We start from the raw sequence: 20,811 nt of genomic DNA, 5'->3' as shown, positions 1-20,811 counted from the left end.
AGCACATTCTCCAGATTTCAACCCCATAAAAGACATTTGGGATATTTATATTTTATCAATATAAAGTTTGTAATGTCAGTTAACACGTTCGCTGCCACGCTACTTCGGCATAGTCTGTTCCCGTATGCCGAGCAATTTCACTTCTTCAAGGTCAGTATGGTAATCTCATTGCCAGCGGTAAGCATCATACGAGTATACCCGTAGTTGGCTTGTGCAGAGCATATACCATCTATGAGAATACACAGTTTTGATGCTAGCTCCACAAGCCAAGCATTTTCACTTCTTCAAGGTCAGTACAGTAATCTCGTTGCCAGTAGTAAGCATCATACGAGTATACTCGTAGCTGGCTTGTGTAGTTGGTTTACCAACTATGAGTATACTCGTAGTTGCCAGCGAACGTGTTAAGGGAGATGCAATGTTGCTCGAAATTCCCTCCAGAAAACAAACAAAGCCTAATCCTTGCTCTGAAGGAGGAGTGGGCCAGTTTGTCTCAAGAACTCTTGAGTCACTTGGTGCTAAGCATGGTATGATGTTGTGAGAGCTGCATCACCATTTGGGGTGAATGTATTTCACAATGAATGTCTCTCTGCATGGTTTCCTGTTAGCATTGTACATCAATTCATTAACTATGTCCTTAGGAAATAGTTAATCAATTCCTTAACTATGTCCTTAGTCAAAAATTTGTAACTTTTGCCAAAAACTTATTGCAATTTAATTTATATGAAATTTATCACACATTTTTGAGTAATATAATTTATTAGTATAATGGAAATAAATTTATGTTCACATTCGAATGGTCCTCTCTGCATTGTCAGAGATTAAGGACTAAATCTGTGTTACTTCATTGACTAGTAGACACCAGTGTATAACATCTTGATCAGACTATGTACATATTAATGTGCACAGATTTAGTCACCTGGATTTAAAAAGGATGAAGGTGTGTGTGTGTGTGTGTGTGTGTGTGTGTGTGTGTGTGTGTGTGTGTGTGTGTGCGTGCGTGCGTGCGTGCGTGCGTGCGTGCGTGCGTGCGTGCGTGCGTGCGTGCGTGCGTGCGTGCGTGCGTGCGTGCGTGCGTGCGTGTGTAGAAAGTATTTTACCTTGGGTATAATAAATGTTAATAATACCAAGCAATTTTTAAACCTGGTTTTACTCCATTTCCCAAGTAAGCAAACCGACAAATAAGTCAAGTTTGCGCCTGCAAGTGATGCAAGTCTAGCTGATCCTACAGGTAGTGCAGGACCAGGGCAACTCGTGGTAAAGGTGGCATGAGCTCTGATCACTAATCTTAATATTTACCCTTAATGCCAAAACACATCTCCAAAAAGGAGATGCATGATGTTTTGTATTAAAGGCAAGAGGCCCTTTAATACAAAACATCATGCATCTCCTTCTTGGAGATGTGTTTTGGCATTAAGGGTAAATATTAAGATTAGTGATCAGAGCTCATGCCACCTTTACCACGAGTTGCCCTGGTCCTGCACTACCTGTAGGATCAGCTAGACTTGCATCACTTGCAGGCGCAAACTTGACTTATTTGTCGGTTTGCTTACTTGGGAAATGGAGTAAAACCAGGTTTAAAAATTGCTTGGTATTATTAACATATATATATATATATATATATATAGAGAGAGAGAGAGAGAGAGAGAGAGAGAGAAAGAGGAAAAGATTCAGAGACAGTTAACTAAAGTGGATTCTGGTTTCTGGGGGGTATGTAGAAATATTGATGAAATGTAATTTGCAAAGTCTAGCAGATAGGAAGTGGGGGAATATGATTGAGACATTATAAGTTGGTAAGGAGTTTTATTACCAGATTAATTAATGTGGAAGAGGTTTTTAATAGAGTGGGAGAGGAATTACAAGAGGCTCTCCCTGGCAGCTGTATAAGATAAATATGAGCAGGAGAGTGAGGAGTACATTTTGTGTGTGGAGAGTAGTGGTTGGGTGATGAGATGGTGAATGAGATAAATACAAAGTTTGATGGGACCTCCCATATTATCATTATCATCAGACTTCCCAATGAGTTTTCTGACTCCATGGAAGAGTCAAAAGACTCATTGGGAAGTCTTGATTTCCAAGGATAACAATGATAATAATAATAACAGATAATATCAGAAGGGAATAGCATTGTTATTCCTTTCTCTCTAACAGAATTTTATCAATATAAAAGTTTGTAATGTCAATTAAGCTTTATGTTTATAAAACCTTTGAGACTGGATTGGGCATTATTATTATTATTAACTGTAGGTCTCCATGCAGTCAAAAGACTCATCATGGGCAGTTCTCAATGTCACACACAAAGGGCATTGAACCATGCATTAAACTCATTTGCTGTTTCTGCACTCTCCATGCACTCAGGTGTTGCATGCAATTTACTCTTCATGCAAAAAAAACCTAGTGCTTATTGTGTTTACTCTGTCTCTTTAAATATTTGGACATTACAATTAATGACATAACATTTGTTATAGTTTTTATTTTAGAACATTATTAGAGTTATGATAATGGATTTTATTTTTAAGTAATTTAAATTATATTCAACTGTATAATTTTATCGATAATAAACAATATTTTTTCATGTTTAATTTTTTTTTTTTAATTTTTACCATAATTTTGATATTTTATCCAAACATGTATACACTGTACTTTACAGCATGTATGTATATTTTGAAAGTTGCAGCACCCCCCTCCCCCAAGATTTCAAGCCACGAGCCGCCACTCCTCCTTCCATTCTTTTCCATTCAATAATAACTTCTTACCAACTTATATTTCTCAAGTTTACCATTCCAACTCAATATCATCATGTAAAAGGTATACAAAGGAGCTAATAGTTTTCTTGACTTGATTGTTTAATGAGAAAATTGCAGTGAGTGGATGAAGTTCTGGAAGAATGGAAAGAGAAGGTGTTGGAGAAATTGTTTAGTATTAAAATTAAAACGATTAAGGAGAATTGAAATTTTTCAGAGGGCAGCAGAAGTTTGTTAGAGTGCAATCTTATTTCAGTAATCAGCATACATTTTTCAATAAGGTAATGGACAGAGCAGATGCTTATACAATACCTTTTATAAATTTTGAGAGAGCATCTGATAGAATACTATTTGACAAATTAGTGTTAAAACTATAGGAAAAGGAATGGATGATTGACTAGTAGTATGGATATAAAAATGGTTGATTGATAGTGTCAGTAAGATAGATGAGTATGGGAGGATATAATGTTTCAGACAGGTAGAGTGGAGTAGAGTGATAAATGTTGTGTCACAGGATTCTCTTCTGAGATCACAATTATTAATTTTTGGACCGATTATCAAAGTCTGAAGAAGGTGAATGTCGCTTTAGGATGAGTAATAGCATAGAAATCTGATGTGTTGTTGCTTCAAGAGGATCTGAATAAGGAAGGTTGTGGGCAGTATATTATATTGGTGAAACTGTACTATAAAAGGTGAAGGAGAAGAGGATTAGGAGGTCATAGTATAAGGAAACTGAAGTTCAATGGACACATGAAAGTCGCTGATTGGGTTATATTTGGATTACTATGAGGACAGAATAATAGAATCTGATTTTCAGCGACTGGTGGACAGGAAGAGGCAGAATGGAAAAGGGAGAAAGAGAGAGGGCAAAAAAGACAATATGATTGAGACTCATAAGTTGATGAGAAAGAGAGAGAGAGAGAGAGAGAGAAATGTAGGAGACATATTGCAGAGGCTAGTCATTGGTGTGAAAATAAAAGGTCATCCCTGGAAATTCAATAATATTCTTTTGATTACTTAAGAGATTACTCTTTTGATTAACCAAGAAACAAAAAATAGGCTTTGTTGCATGAAGAGTTGTAATTATAATGTGTTTCTGGGTGGAATGAGCTTCCACTCTGGCAGCACTACTCATCATAACACTATAATTAATCTTGTAATTCCACAGAGACCAAAAGTAATACTAATTATAATCAAGAAATTATATAATTTTTTTCCCTTTAACCCTTTAACTGCTATGGTCTAGTTAACTCAAGCACGAAAAAAAAAGGCAACTTTGGATGAATGGTAGTCGAGGTTCGGGTGGAGACTGAGAGTTGCATAGTAGGTGTCCTCCCGTAACAAGGCTCCGGACTCCTTGGAGGTGTCACGAATAATAATAATATGCAGCACGATGCATAAACCATGTGACTGCGGGGATTTTTGTGATGTCACAATATGGCATCTACCAGTAAATATCCACACTATCTTACTGATGATCAAATTGATGAATTGTTAACAACAAACGAGTCAGGATAAGAATTGTCCGAGTTAAGTGAATTGTGTACTTCAGATGAAGAAGATCCTGGTGTATAAATTAATGTGTGTAATTTGCTTAATCAAGTGGACACCCCTTGATTATGCAAATTTTATAAAACACTATTATTGCCATTTTTGTGAGTGAACAAGTATATATCAAGAATGTATGATGCTGTCTGGACGTCTTACTTCAGTAAGAATTTTAATTGAATTTATTTATAATTTTTTGCAAAATTAATTCAGCACATGGGACAATTTCATGTCAGTAGAATATAAAATCAGCACGAATTCCAAAGAGACATTGACCCTTTATTAACCCTTTTAGAGATATTAACCCTTTATCATTTATACTTAATATAAATGATAAAGGGTTAATATGTGAATTAATTTACATAGTACAAACTTCACTTCATTCCTTTCATTAGAATATCTTGGTCTTTTTGTTCTGGGGATGGAAACTAGCCTTGTCAAGGATGGTTTCCACTCTTTCCAAATGAACAAATGCTCCCTAATTAACCTATGCATCTTTAGTATGTCCTGTGTATATGTAGTTCTGATATTTATTGGACATGAATGCTGTGATGCGGATTTTTGCATACCTCCTCTTCAAAGAAATTACATATAGTCTATGAATTTATATGAATGTTTCATAAAAAATAAAAAAAAAATCTTTACAATCAGTAGTGTCATTATTAAACTCCTTTTTACAGTTTTACATACCCTGTTACTCATGTATGCATTAACTCTCTTTCAGGAAAATATTCATCAGTTGCGTGATGCAGCTGTAGCCTATATTAATACAGATATTTGTGCACAAGGTAAGATTGCATTAAGTTAGAACTGGTAACTGAATGTATTAAATTTACTCATAGAATGTTCCTGTTAAAAATAACATTGAAGATTTTATTGGCATTCATTAATTCAATTTTTCACAAAAATTATTTATTATTATTATTATTATTATTATTAAGAAACATGCATGGAGTCAACACGGCTCATTTATACACCCTACTCAGCTGGCTCAAAACTCCTTTACACTTTTAGTATTCACTACGATAGCAATGCATTCTCTCACTTTCTATTCTAAATATAAAAAAAAAAATTACTGCTTCCTCTCTCCACTTGCTATTTACTCCTTCTACAGCTTCCCACACCATTAATTTTCTCTGTATTAATCCTACACACTCTCATTACTACCTTAACATTGCTAACATGTCACCTCCTTCCCATTAATTCAGTAAAATCTGGAATTTTCATGTCTTCAAATATGCCACATAACTTAGATTCCAAAATCCTGATTTTGCCTTAGTTTCTCACTTATGGACTATCATAGTTTCCCTCATAATAATACAAACAAAGGTGCACACATTAGTTAATGTGTGATCTAATAAGAATTGTATATTGGTATAATTCTTGTTTGGAAGGCAGAAATGTTCACTGTCAACCAGCAACTCCATACATGGGGCTGATGGCTGATAGAGTTCTCCTCCTTGAGTGCACTTTCATCATTACAGTCTTACTAGTGGACACGGCCTTACGCTTCTACATGCCATAGTGCAACAGTTTTCATTTACATCTGTCCAAACTAAAATCAGTTTAAATCTTTCTCAAGGAACCTAACCAGAATCACTCCTCAAATCTGCATCATCAGAAAATAAGAGAATATCTCCTTTCAATCCACATTAAATATCATTAACAAATAAGATGAACAGCAGTGGTCCAAGAAAAGAACCCTGTGACATTCAGCTGGTTGTCTTCCTCTTCTAGGATACTATCTCCCCCACCACTACCACATTATGTAGCTTGCTGATAGCTTTTAAATTGTAGATCAAATTGCTCTACAATTTAAAAAAAAGATGAAATTGATCAAAAAACTGATTTGATCAATTTCAAAAAATTGATCAAATCAGTTTTTTGAAATTATAGCTGAAACAGCTAAGGTTCTGAAGGCAGCATATTATTATTATTATTATTATTATTATTATTATTATTATTATTATTATCCCAAGACCTCATGGAGTCAAAGACTCATCTGGGAGGTCCTTTTATCACACACACATCTCATCATACCGTGTCTTAAACACACTCAAACTCCTTACAGACTTATGTCTGCAAATTGCATTCATTCTTATGGAGCAGTTTTCTTGCTTTGCAAATGAAAACTCAAAGTTTCCAGGAGGGAAAAGCCTGCCACCTGCACACATATATTTCTTTTTAGGAATCTCCTATCTTTCTGACTACTCTATCATCCATCCCTACTTCACACACCAACTTACCAGCTGGCAATGCTGTTGCAAAGTATAAAACATCACTACATAAGCCCTTCTCCCATTATTCAGTATATTCATAATTTTTCTATAAAATGCAAACAGACCAATTGCAAGACAAAATCTACCATTTACAAATCTATAACTGGAAACATCTATCTTATCATCACTTTTGTGCAGTGGTATTTTCTTTGCCCTTATCTCATTTGAAACTCTCCCTATTGCAAGATTATCATTAATCACCAAGGCCAAGGGCCACAGTTATCTCTTTTGTGCATACTCTAAAAATTTGTTATGATATATCATCCAATTCTGCAGCCTTATTAACATCTAGCCTACTGAACACTTTGTGTGCCTCCATCTCATTTACTTCTTCATATTTCATCATTTACACTAGTATGAAATGCACTGGAAACACACAAATAATTCCACTACATTCTCTTCAGTGATAGTTTTTCCACCATCACAAGTGATATAGCAAAACTTTTGATATAGCAGAACTTCCTTTAGCCTGACTGGCCAGTCTCTTCTCATATTTTTGCTTTTTTTGTTATCAAAAAATTACTTTTTCTTACTTTGCTAATATACATTTTATACTCCTCATGCATAGGTTATGTTGCCACATATGTCTTTTTTTGATTTTTTTGCTGAAAAATTCCTCTGTTCAGCTCACATGTAAAGATAAGGATGTTATTTTGCCTCTTTACAAAGCCTTGATAAGACCTCTCTTGGACTATTGAGCGCAGGTCTGGTCTCCTTGTTTCTGTTGTGATTCTGATATATTGGAGAGAGAGTACAAAGGAGAGTGTTAGAAATGATATCAGGATTGTGGAGTACTGATTATGAAGGCAGATTGAGAATTTGTAGACTACAGACACTAGCAAACAGGAGAAAGAGGGGGTGATATGATTGAGACTTACAAACTTCTGAAAAGGTCATACAGGATTTCAATTGATGGAATTTTTCAATTTATGGAGGAGGGGAAGGGACAAGAGGGCATTCTTGGAAGCTGAGAATGAAGGGCACTAAGAAGAGAGTGAGGGCTAGATTTTTCTCTCAGAGGGTGTAATGATTGAAATGGATTGCCATTGAATGTTGTGAGTGCCAGCAGTGTGAATGAATTCAAGAATAAGTATGATAGCTGGTGTATGTGCAGTAGTTCTAGGAAAATGCAGCGTAAGCTTTTTCGGCATAGGAAAATTCAGTATAAATATTTACGGCATAGGACATTTTCATCGTAAGATATTTTGCATTAATTTTTGTAAATAAACAATGAATGATAAAGGTGTTATAAATTCATTAAAGATGCCAATTTTTATTAAAGTGAATGTCAGTGATACATAACATAATGAAATCATTTAAAAATTGTGCAAATTAAAAGAGATGTTGCATAAATAATTAACTTTTGGCTGCGGATTGTCAATTCAACAAATCTATTAGTTACATCACTCATTGGAAAAAATGCTAATGCTGTGAAGCATTTAATTTTTGTGTTGAATTCAGCATCTGTTTGATAGCATAACTTCAAACCAATGGCAACAATTTTGCAGTATAGATTTTGTACCATATGAAATAAACAACCTGTTATAGTTGTTGATGTAAATAAGATAATGTTTCAGGATCTAAAGATGAACATAAACCCTTTGAGGCACTGATTAATCTGCTGTAAGTTAATTCTGATTTGCCAGGAAGCAAAGCAAAAAGCTGCCACGGAATCCTGGAATAATCCATGGAATACCAGTTCCAAGCCTGGGTAAACGAGGAGGGTTGGTCAGATGAGTGTCGATGCTCTGACCGTAAAGAAAAAACACAATTGTTATCTGGTGCATATACGATCAACAGCTACAACATGCTGGCTCAGGCGTCGCCCTGATCAACAAGGTCCACTATACCAATCGAGCGATCAGGGGTTGGATCGAAAAGTGTGATGCCAAAAGGAAACAGAAACTGAAACTAACAGAAGTATTATCAGTAGGAACATGGAATGTACGAATACCTTAAATGGCAGGAAAACCAGAATTATTTCGCGAGGAAATGAAGAGATATCGGTGTGATATACTAGAACTGGCGGAGTTGCAATGGACATTAGCAGGAAAGATAAATAGATGTGAAGTTATATGGTCATGGCATGACACCAAGCATAAAGCAGGAGTTGGTTTCCTTCTTAACAAAAAAAAGCTAGAAAGGCACTCTCAGGCTACAAACCAGTTGATGAACGAATCATAGCAGCAAGATTTCAAGCAAAACTATTTAATATATCAATAGTCCAGATATATGCACCCACATCTGACAGCACAGATGAGGATATTGACTTATTTTACAAAGATCTGACAGAGACAATAGAAACAATACCAAACAAGATGTACTAATTATTGAAGGAGATGGGTATGCCAAAGTCAGAATATATAATGATGGTTGGAAAAGAGTAATGGGAAAATATGATTTCAGATAAAGAAATGTACGAGGTGAAAAAATGTTAGAATTTGCCGTGGACCACGATACGATTATCTGTAACACAAGATTCCAGCAAAAGGAGTGTGGAAAAAGGATGTGCCGATCAAATAATAGTAAAATAATAATGTGATATACTAGAACTGGAGGAGGCAATGATTGATATGATTAAAAGAAGATGGGTAACATCAGTATAGCAGTTTCGAACTTTTCAAGGAGGGAGCGGATATAGACTCAGATCATAGTTTAGTTATTGCAAACGTCAAGTTGAAATTAAAAAAAATATATATAAAATATAAACCCCATCATCTGAAAAGAAGATAGCAAGAACAAGTGAAGCAGAAATAGGAATAAGGTGCAGAAGAGTGTTAGAGGAAAAACAAACTTAAAAGTGTGGACAAAGAAAAAAAAAATGAATCTAAGAGTGAAAGAGTAATGAAGGCGATAGAATGAGGTTTCCCAGACTTTTTTTTCGTGGCTCAGTTATTTTAATGCTTTTTCATGACCCATTAAAATTTTTATGGCCAATAGGTAAAATAAAACAGATTTGAATGTTCATAGAATTTCATTTATTATTATGATAATAAAGAAGCTTTTACTCTTACAAAAATATAAAGAAATTAAACTAAAGCCAAGTAATTTATTAATGAGAAGTGTGATGCTGTCGTTTGTTAAATAGAAACTTCAGGTTTGGAAGAAAAGATGATAACTTTATTCCTAAATCTTGTTTGACTTCCAATCGGTTTCTATATTTATTTTTTAGAAAAATCAGTGTTGAAAAGCCTATTTCACACTTATAGGTTGTGACAAAAGGCATTAGAAATTTTATCGCTTTTTCTGCTAAAACTGGGTGCTCCTGATGGCAAGACAGCCAAAAATCCATCAGTGGTATTGTTGAAGATGTCTTTGAGTGCTGTATCACACAACAGTTCAATTATAGATTCAATATCTGAATCAGGCAATTCTGTTTCAGATTCTGCATTCACTGTAAAAGGGTTCCTTATCCATGCTTTGTTGCTGTTGATTGGGGGGAATATTCCTTCAGACTTGCCTGCAGTCCTAGCATATGTTCCTTGATAACAGCTGAAATCTCATCCGGCATGGAACTCATGTTATACTCTTTTTTGTAATTCTGTTAGCTTTGTAAAAGATTTGTAATTCGCTGCTTCCACATGAAAGCAATGTGGACGTGGACAGAGCGAGTTTTTTATCTCTATTAATTAAATTATTTATTCATTAGTCTCGATTAAACACAATTTACTTGTATTTTAGAGTTTCGTGAAAAAACAAAACAAAACGAAACGAAACACCTAGGTTTTCGCGAGTTTATTTAGGTGACCCGGCATTTAGCTTTCATGACCCGGTGGTAGGGTTGTGACCCACCATTTGGGAAATGCTGTGATAGACGATGCAGTTGAAGAAACAGTACCAGAAGAAGAATAGAAGATCAAAAAGAAATGGATTAGATAAGAAACACTGAAGTTAGTATAGGAGAAAAGAATGTTGAAGATTTGAAGAAGAAGGAATACATCAGAACAAATAGAGGAGCAATATAGAAGAAAGTGTAATGAGGTGAAAAAAGCAGTCAGCTGGATAAGATGAAATGGTTAGAAGTCCAACAATAATATAGAACAGTACTGGATAGCATAAAACTAGGGAGGTGTACAAAATGTTTAGAACCATTAATAGAAGGTGGCAACCAAAACAGAATACAGTTAAAGATGAAAAAGGCAGAGTATTGATGAATAAAGATAAAATTGTACAGCGATAGACAAGCTACTGTAGTGAGTTATATAAAAAAAAGCTAGATTTAGATAGCGTTGGGAAACTGACTGAAGAATTGAAGCAGATATCACCACTAGGTAATGAGTATGATATGGAATTGCTCAATTGGTATTGTGGACCTTGTTGATTTAGGCGACGTCCGAGCTGGCATGTTGTAGCTGTTGATCATATATGCATCAGATAACAATCATGATTTTTCTTTACAGTCAGAGCAGCAACACTTATCTTACCAACTCTCGTCCTCCTCCTTTATCCAAGCTTGGGACTGGCATGCGACCCCTAAGGGTTCCATGGTGGCTTTTTACTTTGCTTCCTGGCAAATCAGAAATAACTTACAGCAGATTATTCAGTGCCATAAAAGACTTAGGTTCATCACTAGATCCCGAAACATTAATGATTGACTTTGAGAAAGCAACTATCAATGCTTTTTCTAACATATTTACATCAACAACTATAACAGGTTGTTTATTTCATATGGTACAAAATCTATATTGCAAAATTGTTGCTATTGGTTTGAAGTTACGCTATCAAACAGATGCTGAATTCAACATGAAAATTAAATGCTTCACAGCATTAGCATTTTTTCGAATGAGCAATGTTAGATTTGTTGAATTGAAGATCCACAGCAAAAGTTAATAATTTATGCAACATCTCTTTTAATTTGTACAATTTTTAAATGATTTCATTATGTTATGTATCACTGACATTCACTTTAATAAAAATTGGCCTTTTTAATGAATTTATAATACCTTTATCATTCATTGTTTATTTACAAAAATTAATGTAAAATATCTTACTGCAAAAATATTTTATGCTGAATTTTCTGGTCGAGGTGTGCAGTATATGGCCTCCCTCAATGAGTCTCTGACTCCTGGAAGTCTCTCTTAATAATGATAATAATAATAATTTCTAGTACCAAGAGCATATCATCATCAGTCAACCAAATTTGACTTATACCAATTATCCTTGGGTATACTGACTCAATGACTCAACTAGCATACAAAAAACTCAGCCCTTTTATTTTATTATTATTATTATTATTATTATTATCCAGGCCTCCATGGAGTCAAAAGACTGATCGTGGGGTGGTCCTCCCCTAAGAAACACTAAGTCTATCATATCACTCCTTAAACTCATTGACCATTCTCACTCTCACCACTCCATCAGGCAATGCATTCCATGGTTCAGCCACCCTCCATGAAAAGAAATCACTCCTCACCCTCTTGCTCACGGTTTCGTTTCATAACTTCCAGTGATGGCCTCTTGTCATCACTCCTTTCCTCTGTTCAACCAAGTGAAAGAATTCTCCAGTGTCAACCCTGTAACCACCTTTCAAGAGATTAAAAGTCTCAATCATATCACCCCTCGTTCTTCTATCCACCAAACTCTGCAGTCCACATTCCCTTAGCCAATCCTCATAACTAACATTGTACAGTCCCGAAACCATCTTTGTTATCCACCTTTTGTACCCTTTCCACAGTTAATTTATCCCCTTCAAATCATGGGGACCAAATCTGAGAACAATAGTCTAAGTATGGTCTGATCAGAGTCTTATACAACGGAATAATAACTCTTTTATCTCTGCAGGTCAGTGTCCTTCTCATTATTGCAGCAATCCTCTGTGTTACCGTCACCACTTTTGCAATATGTCCCCTAAATTTCAGGTTTCTATCAATCATCAACCTCAGATCTCTTGTCTCCCCTACTTTCTCCAGTATAACTCCTCCCATAGAGTATGCAGTGTCCCATCGATGTTTCCCAAACCTCAAGGCCTTACATTTTGCTGCATTAAACTGACATCCCCCCCCCCATTCATTTGTCCATCTATCTAGCTTATTCAAATCGTCTTGCAGGGCTACCACATCTGCACTATTACTGATAATTCTTCCCAGCTTCGCATCATCTGCAAACAACTGAATATCCCCTTGCAATCCACTGACAATGTCACTGATATAAAGGTTAAACAATATAGGTACCAGTACTGAGCCCTGTGGGACCCAATTTGTAATCCTCTGCCTCTTTGAAATTGCCCCACCATACACAACTCTCTAATACCTATCAGACAGCCAATCCTGAATCCAGTTGACCAATCTGACATCCAGACTCATGTGCTGCAACTTAAATATCAGCTTATCATGTGGCACCCTGTCAAATGCCTTTGCTAACTCTAAGAAAATGGCATTATATGCCTTTTCCTCATCTAATGCTCTTGTAACTTTATTATAAAAGGCTAGCATATTGCTAAAACAAGAACGCCCCTTCACAAATCCATGTTGACTCTCACAAATAACATTACCCTCATCTGCCCAATGTTGTATATGGTCCCTCACTACTTTCTCCAAGATCTTAACAACTACTGATGACACACAAACTGATACTTCTTCTTTTGATACTCCTTATATTAGTATACGAACATAACAATTCCCCACTCTTTGAGGCCATCCCACCATCACTTTGTACTCTCTGTCTGTGCTATCATACACCTTTCTCTTCAATCTGATCATCTCTGTTTCCCTAACTCTGATTTTAATTCATATCCCTATCATCCCCCACCTTTTTGCACTGCATCACTCTGCCCTGCCATAATCGCTTCTTCATCTTCATATCAATCTTCTTCCTGTCCTTCCACAACCTGCTTCTCAACCCCTCTCTCTCTCTCTCTCTCTGACCTTTAGTGATAACAGTTTTGTACAAATGCTATGTACTCTTAATAAACAACAATCACCCCAAATGTTCAACAATACCAAACCCATTCAAATGCATTCCATCAGCTTTGAACTATTCTAATCTAACTTCCCTTCAAATTCAACTTCAAATCTCTTTCTACATTCTCTGTCTCACTATCCAATTTGTTTTTACCTGCCACTATCTCTGGTTCCCATTTCTTCCTTCCTTCTGTGCAGAGTATCTGATATTCATTTCATTGTACCATCTGGAAAACATATCTTATGTACCTTATTATTTACCACATCTTTAATGATTGAATCACCATAAAAAGTTACCCTACTTTAGATACTTTCTTCTTATTATTAACCTCCTTTTCATTTACATCAGTTAATCTCTTCTTTAAACATTCAATTTCTTCCTCTGTACGGTTAACTGACTCTTCATTTTCATTAACTCTTACTTAAGCAAGGGTTAAGGTGTCCTTATTAGGACACCTTCTTGGCAAATCCCATAGTAGGGTATATGTAAGTTCTGTTTGCTACAAACTTGGTATTTCTAGGTCTACCTACTCACTGATGAGACCTCAATGTAGTTTGAAACAGGTCTGGGTAGTGACCTTCTCTCACTCATAATGTAAAACAGTAATACAGCTCCTAGAAGCTGGGTTTCACATTACGGGGAAATATCAAGAATAGTGATCGGAGCTTGCTCCACCCTTACCATGAGTTGCCTCGGTGTTGCACTCCCTACAGGGTCAGTTGTAACACTATCCAGGTATTTGCTTACGCTTGGACTCGCCGAAGTTTATATATTTACTATATTCGGCATGAAACTCTTTGAGTTTCTTATTCGGCTATGAAACAATATGGGATGTAATATCCCTTAACTTAAATAATCTTGCTTAAGCTCTTCCACAGCACTTCCATCCATTTTCCAATTACCCCTGGTGACACTGTTCTCGTTTGTAGAATGCCATAAGTTTTTATTGCACTTCTTGCATACCAAATATGCTCCTTCTTCTGATTTAACCTAGCATTCCATAAATATTTAACATTTTGGGCACATACATTGTCACGGTGAAAAGGCCAGGGAAAAACTCTATTTCTGAATTAAAACATCCACATTGCTGATGTACACTTCTCTACTGCCACCATTAATCAACATTAACCTCCCTATTGCACTTCTTTTATTATTATAATAAAAGAAGTGCAATAGGGAGGAAATAATAAGAATTATTTTTTAATAATTCTTATTATTATTATAATAATAATAAGAGAGTTGTAGAGTAGGTGCCCTCCCTTGATGAGGGAGGGCACCTACTCTACAACTCTCCATTTCCACCACTCAACCTCATCCGCCTGTCATCCACATCACAAACATCCATGCCCACAGCGGGATTCAAACCCACAGCCTTTTGGCTGGAGAGCAGATACAGTAATTGCTCGGCCAACCAGGCCGGCATTCTTATCCATGTTATTCAATAGGTGTTACAGAATCGCATCCAGATTTAGCTGGACATCTGTAGATGTCATGGCCGGTTGGGGGATTAATCAAAACTCCAAAGTGAACACTTTTAAAATCACAACACAGTGCAGTACCTATATCCAATCTGACTATTACACAAAAGCACTATTATAAAAATCTACACAATAGAATTAAGGAAAAAACTTTTCATAACACTGTTCAAATATATTGCTACCTCTCCTCACGACACTAGCGGCATTTAGAGAAGATACATTCTTTGACATGGAATATGGCAGCCTGGTTGGCTGAGTGGTTAGCATACTGCTCTCCAGTCAAAAGGCCGTGGGTTCAAATCCCGTTGTGGGCATGGATGTTTGTGAATTGGCTTTCAAAATACTAGTGGTGGCAGTAGATGGCAGTGTTGTAGTTGTAGTGGGTGGAGAAGAGTTGCAGAGTAGATGCTCTCCCTCGATGAGTCTTTGGATTCCCTGGAGGTGTCGTAATTATAATAATAATAATGTACCATAATCCTTGCTATCTTAATGCAATTAATAAAACTTTCTATGATTACCAGCATTCATATAATTAAGTGTTAAATATTTCTGCATGCAGGAATGTGTGCAGATATATGAAATTTAGAAACTACTATAGTTGCCTTGCTGTCTTTGCATGAACTTCCTGAATGTTTATATTTATACTTGGAAAGCTGTTTATTTAATTATCTTATATATTTATTTTTATTTACTTCAAGTTCTATACTGAGTTCTACACATTACAAATATAATGGGATATTTGATCTCATATCAGTACAACTTTGTAAAATGCTGGTTTGACTTTCTTTTCAGGCAGTGCTTTCTATGGTCATTCTTCTCCTACTCTTGCTGCTGCTCTAATTATAGCTACCCTGTTGGTATGTATCAATCAATTAATATTAACTAGCATAATTAGTTTCAACATTGGTTCAATGTTGAAACTAGTTACTTTCTTGTCACTTTTTTTAAGGGGAAAGTGATGCTAGTGCTTAATTAGATAGGATAAATTTGCTAATGTTAGTAATTTTCTTGTTAACACGTGTCACACTGCATGCAAAAAAAAAGTAGAGAAAATGAAAGAACACGATGAGAAATTGGATCCTTAAGTATAGAGATGAATGGGTGATGACTATCAACTCTCAATCTTATATGATTGTGAGCTTAATAGAGGAAGGTGGAGGAATTGTGGTGGCCAGTTCAGTGGAGCAATGCCCATGAAAATACCTATAAAATAGTTTTAATGCTGAAACAGAGCATGTATTAGAAAATTATAGAGAGAGAGAGAGAGAGAGAGAGAGGTCATCATTTATGATGATTCCTCTCTCACAAATTCAGAGGGGGTCAGAACATTTATGAATAAGTGATTAGAAGGATTTTGCAAAAAAAGGGATCGTTTGTTAAGCAGATTGTCCTCTTCTGGATAGCATTAAGCATTCTCAGAGAGGTTTTTTTATGCTTCACCCCAATTCTGAGAACAGTATTCTAAGGTGAGACAAAGTTGGGATTTATAAAGTGTTAAGAGTTGTGCAGGAAAGAAACAGTGTTTTGAATGAAAGAGGATACCAATATTTTTTTGGTGTGTGTGTGTGTGTGAGAGAGAGAGAGAGTGAGAGAGGATACACTAAATGTAAAAGTCAACCTAAGAAAAAAAATTGATCTTGATTGGATATTGGAATATTATCAAAAGTAAGGGAGAGTGAAATAAGATCATTCTTCCAAGAAATAAAACATCAGTTTGTTTTGACAGCATTGAAATTCACTAAACTATCTTCACCATTTTTGAAAATGATGAGATCGGCAATTAAAGCATTGGTTGCAGATGATTATAAAGTTTGAGTCATTCGAACACTAAGTTTTCAAATAAAGAAGAGAAATGGAATGCATTATCATCAGAAAAATTATGGATATAATTGAGTGTAGCAACAGATGAAAAGGAAGAATGTGGACACTGAAGAAACTAGCAACCCAATCACAAGGGCAGGGTGGAATGAGATCGTAACATGGTAAAAGGTAAGAAGGCCTCTATTCCAGTCAGATGCCTTGGAAATAATACAAGCAACACTTTATCAGTTTCTAAAAAGTTTTCCATCGCTTGTGTCCAAAGATGAGTAGAATTGGCTAAGACAGTGCTTCAAATGCATGTATTGTATTTTTTGCCTCTTACTGTTTGGTTCTGAAGACAATGTGGGCTGTTCTGGTAAAATATGAAATACTGTCTTTTTTTTTTTTTTTTTTTTTTTTTTTTTTTTTTTTTTTTGAGTCTGTTTCTGCTTCTTCTGATTGTTCGCAGGAATTTTTTATTTTATTTTTTTATTAGCCACTTCTCCATCTCAGGGTTAAATTTTTTAACGTAGAATAGATCAAATAATATCACCACTTAACGATACTGGCACACCACAGACTGATAGCATGAAATCAGTGAATATTACCTGAATAAGGGAATCCCCCAGACCAGGAACATTTTTCTCTTTTGTGACTTTTCTCCCTTTAAGGTAATTAATCCTAACGCGAAACAGACAGCAAAGGCAGGTTATTAAACCATGCATATGATTGGTGCGGTATTAACAAAAGATCGTGCAACCGAAAGATTAAAGCATAGCTGACAATTGAGTTGAAATGCTAACTCTCTTCAACCAAATTCCATATGTGAAACTGCCATAACATTCATTATATATATATATATTACTTAGTTTTAACACTTTTACGAATTTTAACATGTTCGGTTGAATTTTATTGCTGCCTTGGGAAATCGAATTCACATACATCTAATTAATAACAATAGTTTTTAGTTAGATACTGTGTTTGCCCATGCAACATATGGTTTTGTTTCAGTCTATACAGCATAGTTTCTGTATGAGTGGACATGTGATTCATTAATTAGTGTGTTTTTATCCCAGTTGTCTCTAATTGCACTATTTGTTGAGAAATATATTACACAGACTCCTCATACCTTATTCACTGGTATAATAAAAGTACTTGTTTTTATTGCCTCTGCAGTATAGTGGTTGTTAGGGAGGGGTGTTGTTTACCACTGCAAGCAAGTTACTATCTCCCCACATGAACTTGTTTAAGCTTTTTTTCATGTGTGAAGTATATGCGAAACTTTTATTGGGAACAGAAAACTAGCTTGGATGACAGTGATAATATAAAACGAGTTTTGATATGTATATAAAGTCAATATCAACAGTCCCTGATTACGAACGCGTGATGAAAGGGATAGGAAGATTTGGAGCTTCCCTGGAGAGCATTCGAAGTAAATACAATTAACCACTGCTTTGAAATGAAACATATGAATAAACAATATTTACTAATATTTATTAAGCGCCGAGATACGCAGGAAGCAAAGTTTGTGAACCAACACCAATGTGTGAATTTTTGCATTAAAATATAAAAAATAACAAAAAAGAAATAATAAATAATAAAAGTTAAATATGTTTCTTTTAAAATAAAAAAAATCTACTTAGTCTTAAAACATTTTAAATTTGTTTTCATTATTTCACGGCCCCCCTCAACAAAACCTAAGGCCCCCAAGGGGGCCACGGCCCACAGTTTGGGAAGCACTGGGCTAAGAGATCTGCTGTGGAGGGAGTTGCAGAATGTGGAATAGATTTAGGAGTTCATGTTTCTTAACAATTCTTCCAGTGCAAATGCATAACACCTTTAACTACCCAACCAGCCACATGGATTAAATATATCAAAAAAGGCTTTGTATTCACATAATTTTTTCTATAATATACAAAGATTATTCAGTGAACACGTCACATCCTTGTAATTATGGACATATATACATGTCCAGGCAGTATGGTGGTTGAAACAGTAGTATCATTGATAAAATTTCTTTCTTTTGTGTGTGTGAGTGAAATATAATTATAACTTCCAGTCTAATCCATTTGTTGTCTTTCTTAGTCAACAAAACCGCATTAAACCATATTCTATGTATTTGGTGTTTCTAGGCTCCGGATCCAGAAGATCAGAAAAGTCTCTACGAATACTGGAGTGATTATATTAATCAAGGAAGGGATCCTGATGAAGCACCTAAGCAACCAGAGTAAGTTTTCTAGTATGTGGTGTTAATTTTTAAAGTTGGTTTATTAAAACCAGCCTCATATAGTGTACATAGTATTCAGTTAAGAGAACTGATATAATATAAAATAACAGGAATTGAAGTGGCAGGGTACAGCATTTTTCGGCAGGATAGGAAAGGAAAACGTAGTGGTGGGGTACTGCTTGTGATAAGTGATGGCTTATGTCCTCTAAGAGTGGCGGCTTTGGAAGTCAGTGACAATAATGGTTTTCAAAGCATATGGTGTGAGGTAGAAGTGGCCAAGATAGGATATTTAGTGGGGTGTTGCTATAAACAAGGGAGCAGGAGATGTTTAGGCAGTTGAGCTTGGCAAGTGCAAGAAGAATGATTGTTATGGGAGATTGTAACTACAGCAGTATAAGCTGGGAAGAGGAAAATGCATGTAGTAATAAGTGGATGGAATTTCTAGAATTCTTAAGGGACAAATGTCTTAAGCAACATGTAATAGAGGAAACAAGAGGTTCAAGAGTTTTGGATTTGGTCATAGTGTCAGAAGAGCTGATAATAAGTGAGATAACATCTCTCCCACCAGTTGGAGAGAGTGACCGTGAGGTTTTGACTTGGAAGACGAATAGACATGCAGCTGTATCAAAGAAAAGGGAACGTATGTGGAATTATAAGGTGGGTGATTATAATAATCTTAGGTATCAACTAGGGGACAGTTCTACAGAGGGTAGAATTGGAAGGCCAGGATATCATTAGTGCTTGGGAAATTGTGAAAGGATATTTGTTAGCAGCAATAGTAAGCTGTATTCCACAAGTGAAGATGTGGACATAAATTGGATGACAAACAATATCAAACAGGAACTGCAGTTGAAAAAGAGATTATGGACGAGATAAAAAGAGAGAGGTGGAAGGCAATTGTTCAATGAGCACTTTATTGGAGTATTTCATCCTGGATGAAAAGGTTTTAATACTAGAGGGATAGGGCAGGTTCAGGATTTAGAGATGCAAGAGGAGAGTGTGTTCCAAATACTGAGTACTCTGGATACCACTAAAGCTGTGGGACTGGATGGTATTTCACCACGGGTTTTGAGAGAATGTGCTAAAGAACTGACAACTCCGTTGACCTGGCTCTTCAATAAAAGTCTGGCTGTGGGAAAGGTACCCAAGGAATGGAAGGAAGGTAAGATAGTGCTGTTGCACAAGGTTGGTAGCAGACTGGAAGTGTCTAATTAAGCGCTAGAAGAGGAGAGAATGGAAACAATAGGAGAGAGAGGTATGGGAATGCTAGAAGAGAGAATAGCAGTAGAGGAGAGGGAATGGGAGAGACCTATGGGAATGAAAGAAAAGGAGAGAATGGAAACAATAGGAAAGAGGGAATGATAAGAGGTATAATGTATGGCAATTCAATGATCCATGGTGTTCAAGATAGGATGCGTGAGGAGTGTTTGCCAGGAGGAACAATAGAAAGGGTGACTATGGCAATTAAGAGAGGTGAAAGGGTGGATGAGATGATTGTGATGGTAGGAACAAATGACTTGAGTGGTAATTGAAGTCAGGCAGCAAGAGATATGAGATTTTTGCTTAAGGCTGTATGGAAGAAGACGGAGAGAGGAAAAATAGTGTGCGTGTTGCCTAGGTATGATAATGATGAGCTGAGCAGAAGAGCGGTGATATTGAATGGCACAATAGCGAGAATGTGTGACAAGAGAGGACTGGTATATGTGGATGCTTGGAGTACGTTTAAGGAAAGAGAGGAATTGTATGCGAGAGACCACTTACATTTGAATGAGGAAGGACGTAAACATCTGGAGCGATTGCTGTTCCGAACGAGTCAGTGTGTCCCAGGGAGGATGATA

At 36.1% G+C, this 20,811-nt stretch overlaps 1 protein-coding gene across 1 annotated transcript in view; it reads left to right on the top strand.

The window, feature by feature from the left end:
* The window catches only part of LOC150102300 (uncharacterized), a 74,722-nt gene that overhangs the window by 40,762 nt on the left and 13,149 nt on the right, over nucleotides 1-20,811 (top strand). The window contains exons 4-6 of the mRNA XM_090399554.1: nucleotides 5,014-5,077; nucleotides 15,739-15,803; nucleotides 18,879-18,973. Coding sequence (XP_090255680.1) covers nucleotides 5,014-5,077; nucleotides 15,739-15,803; nucleotides 18,879-18,973 — 224 coding nt within the window. The remainder of the gene's footprint in view (nucleotides 1-5,013; nucleotides 5,078-15,738; nucleotides 15,804-18,878; nucleotides 18,974-20,811) is intronic.

Source organism: Typopeltis vanoorti, chromosome 10 (genome assembly GCF_054136105.1).
Source record: "Typopeltis vanoorti isolate ZY-2024b chromosome 10, IOZ_Tvanoo_1.0, whole genome shotgun sequence".
NCBI lineage: Eukaryota > Metazoa > Arthropoda > Arachnida > Uropygi > Thelyphonidae > Typopeltis > Typopeltis vanoorti.
The sequence above is the reverse complement of the archived record's forward strand: the minus strand, read 5'-3'. Positions and strand labels throughout refer to the sequence as shown.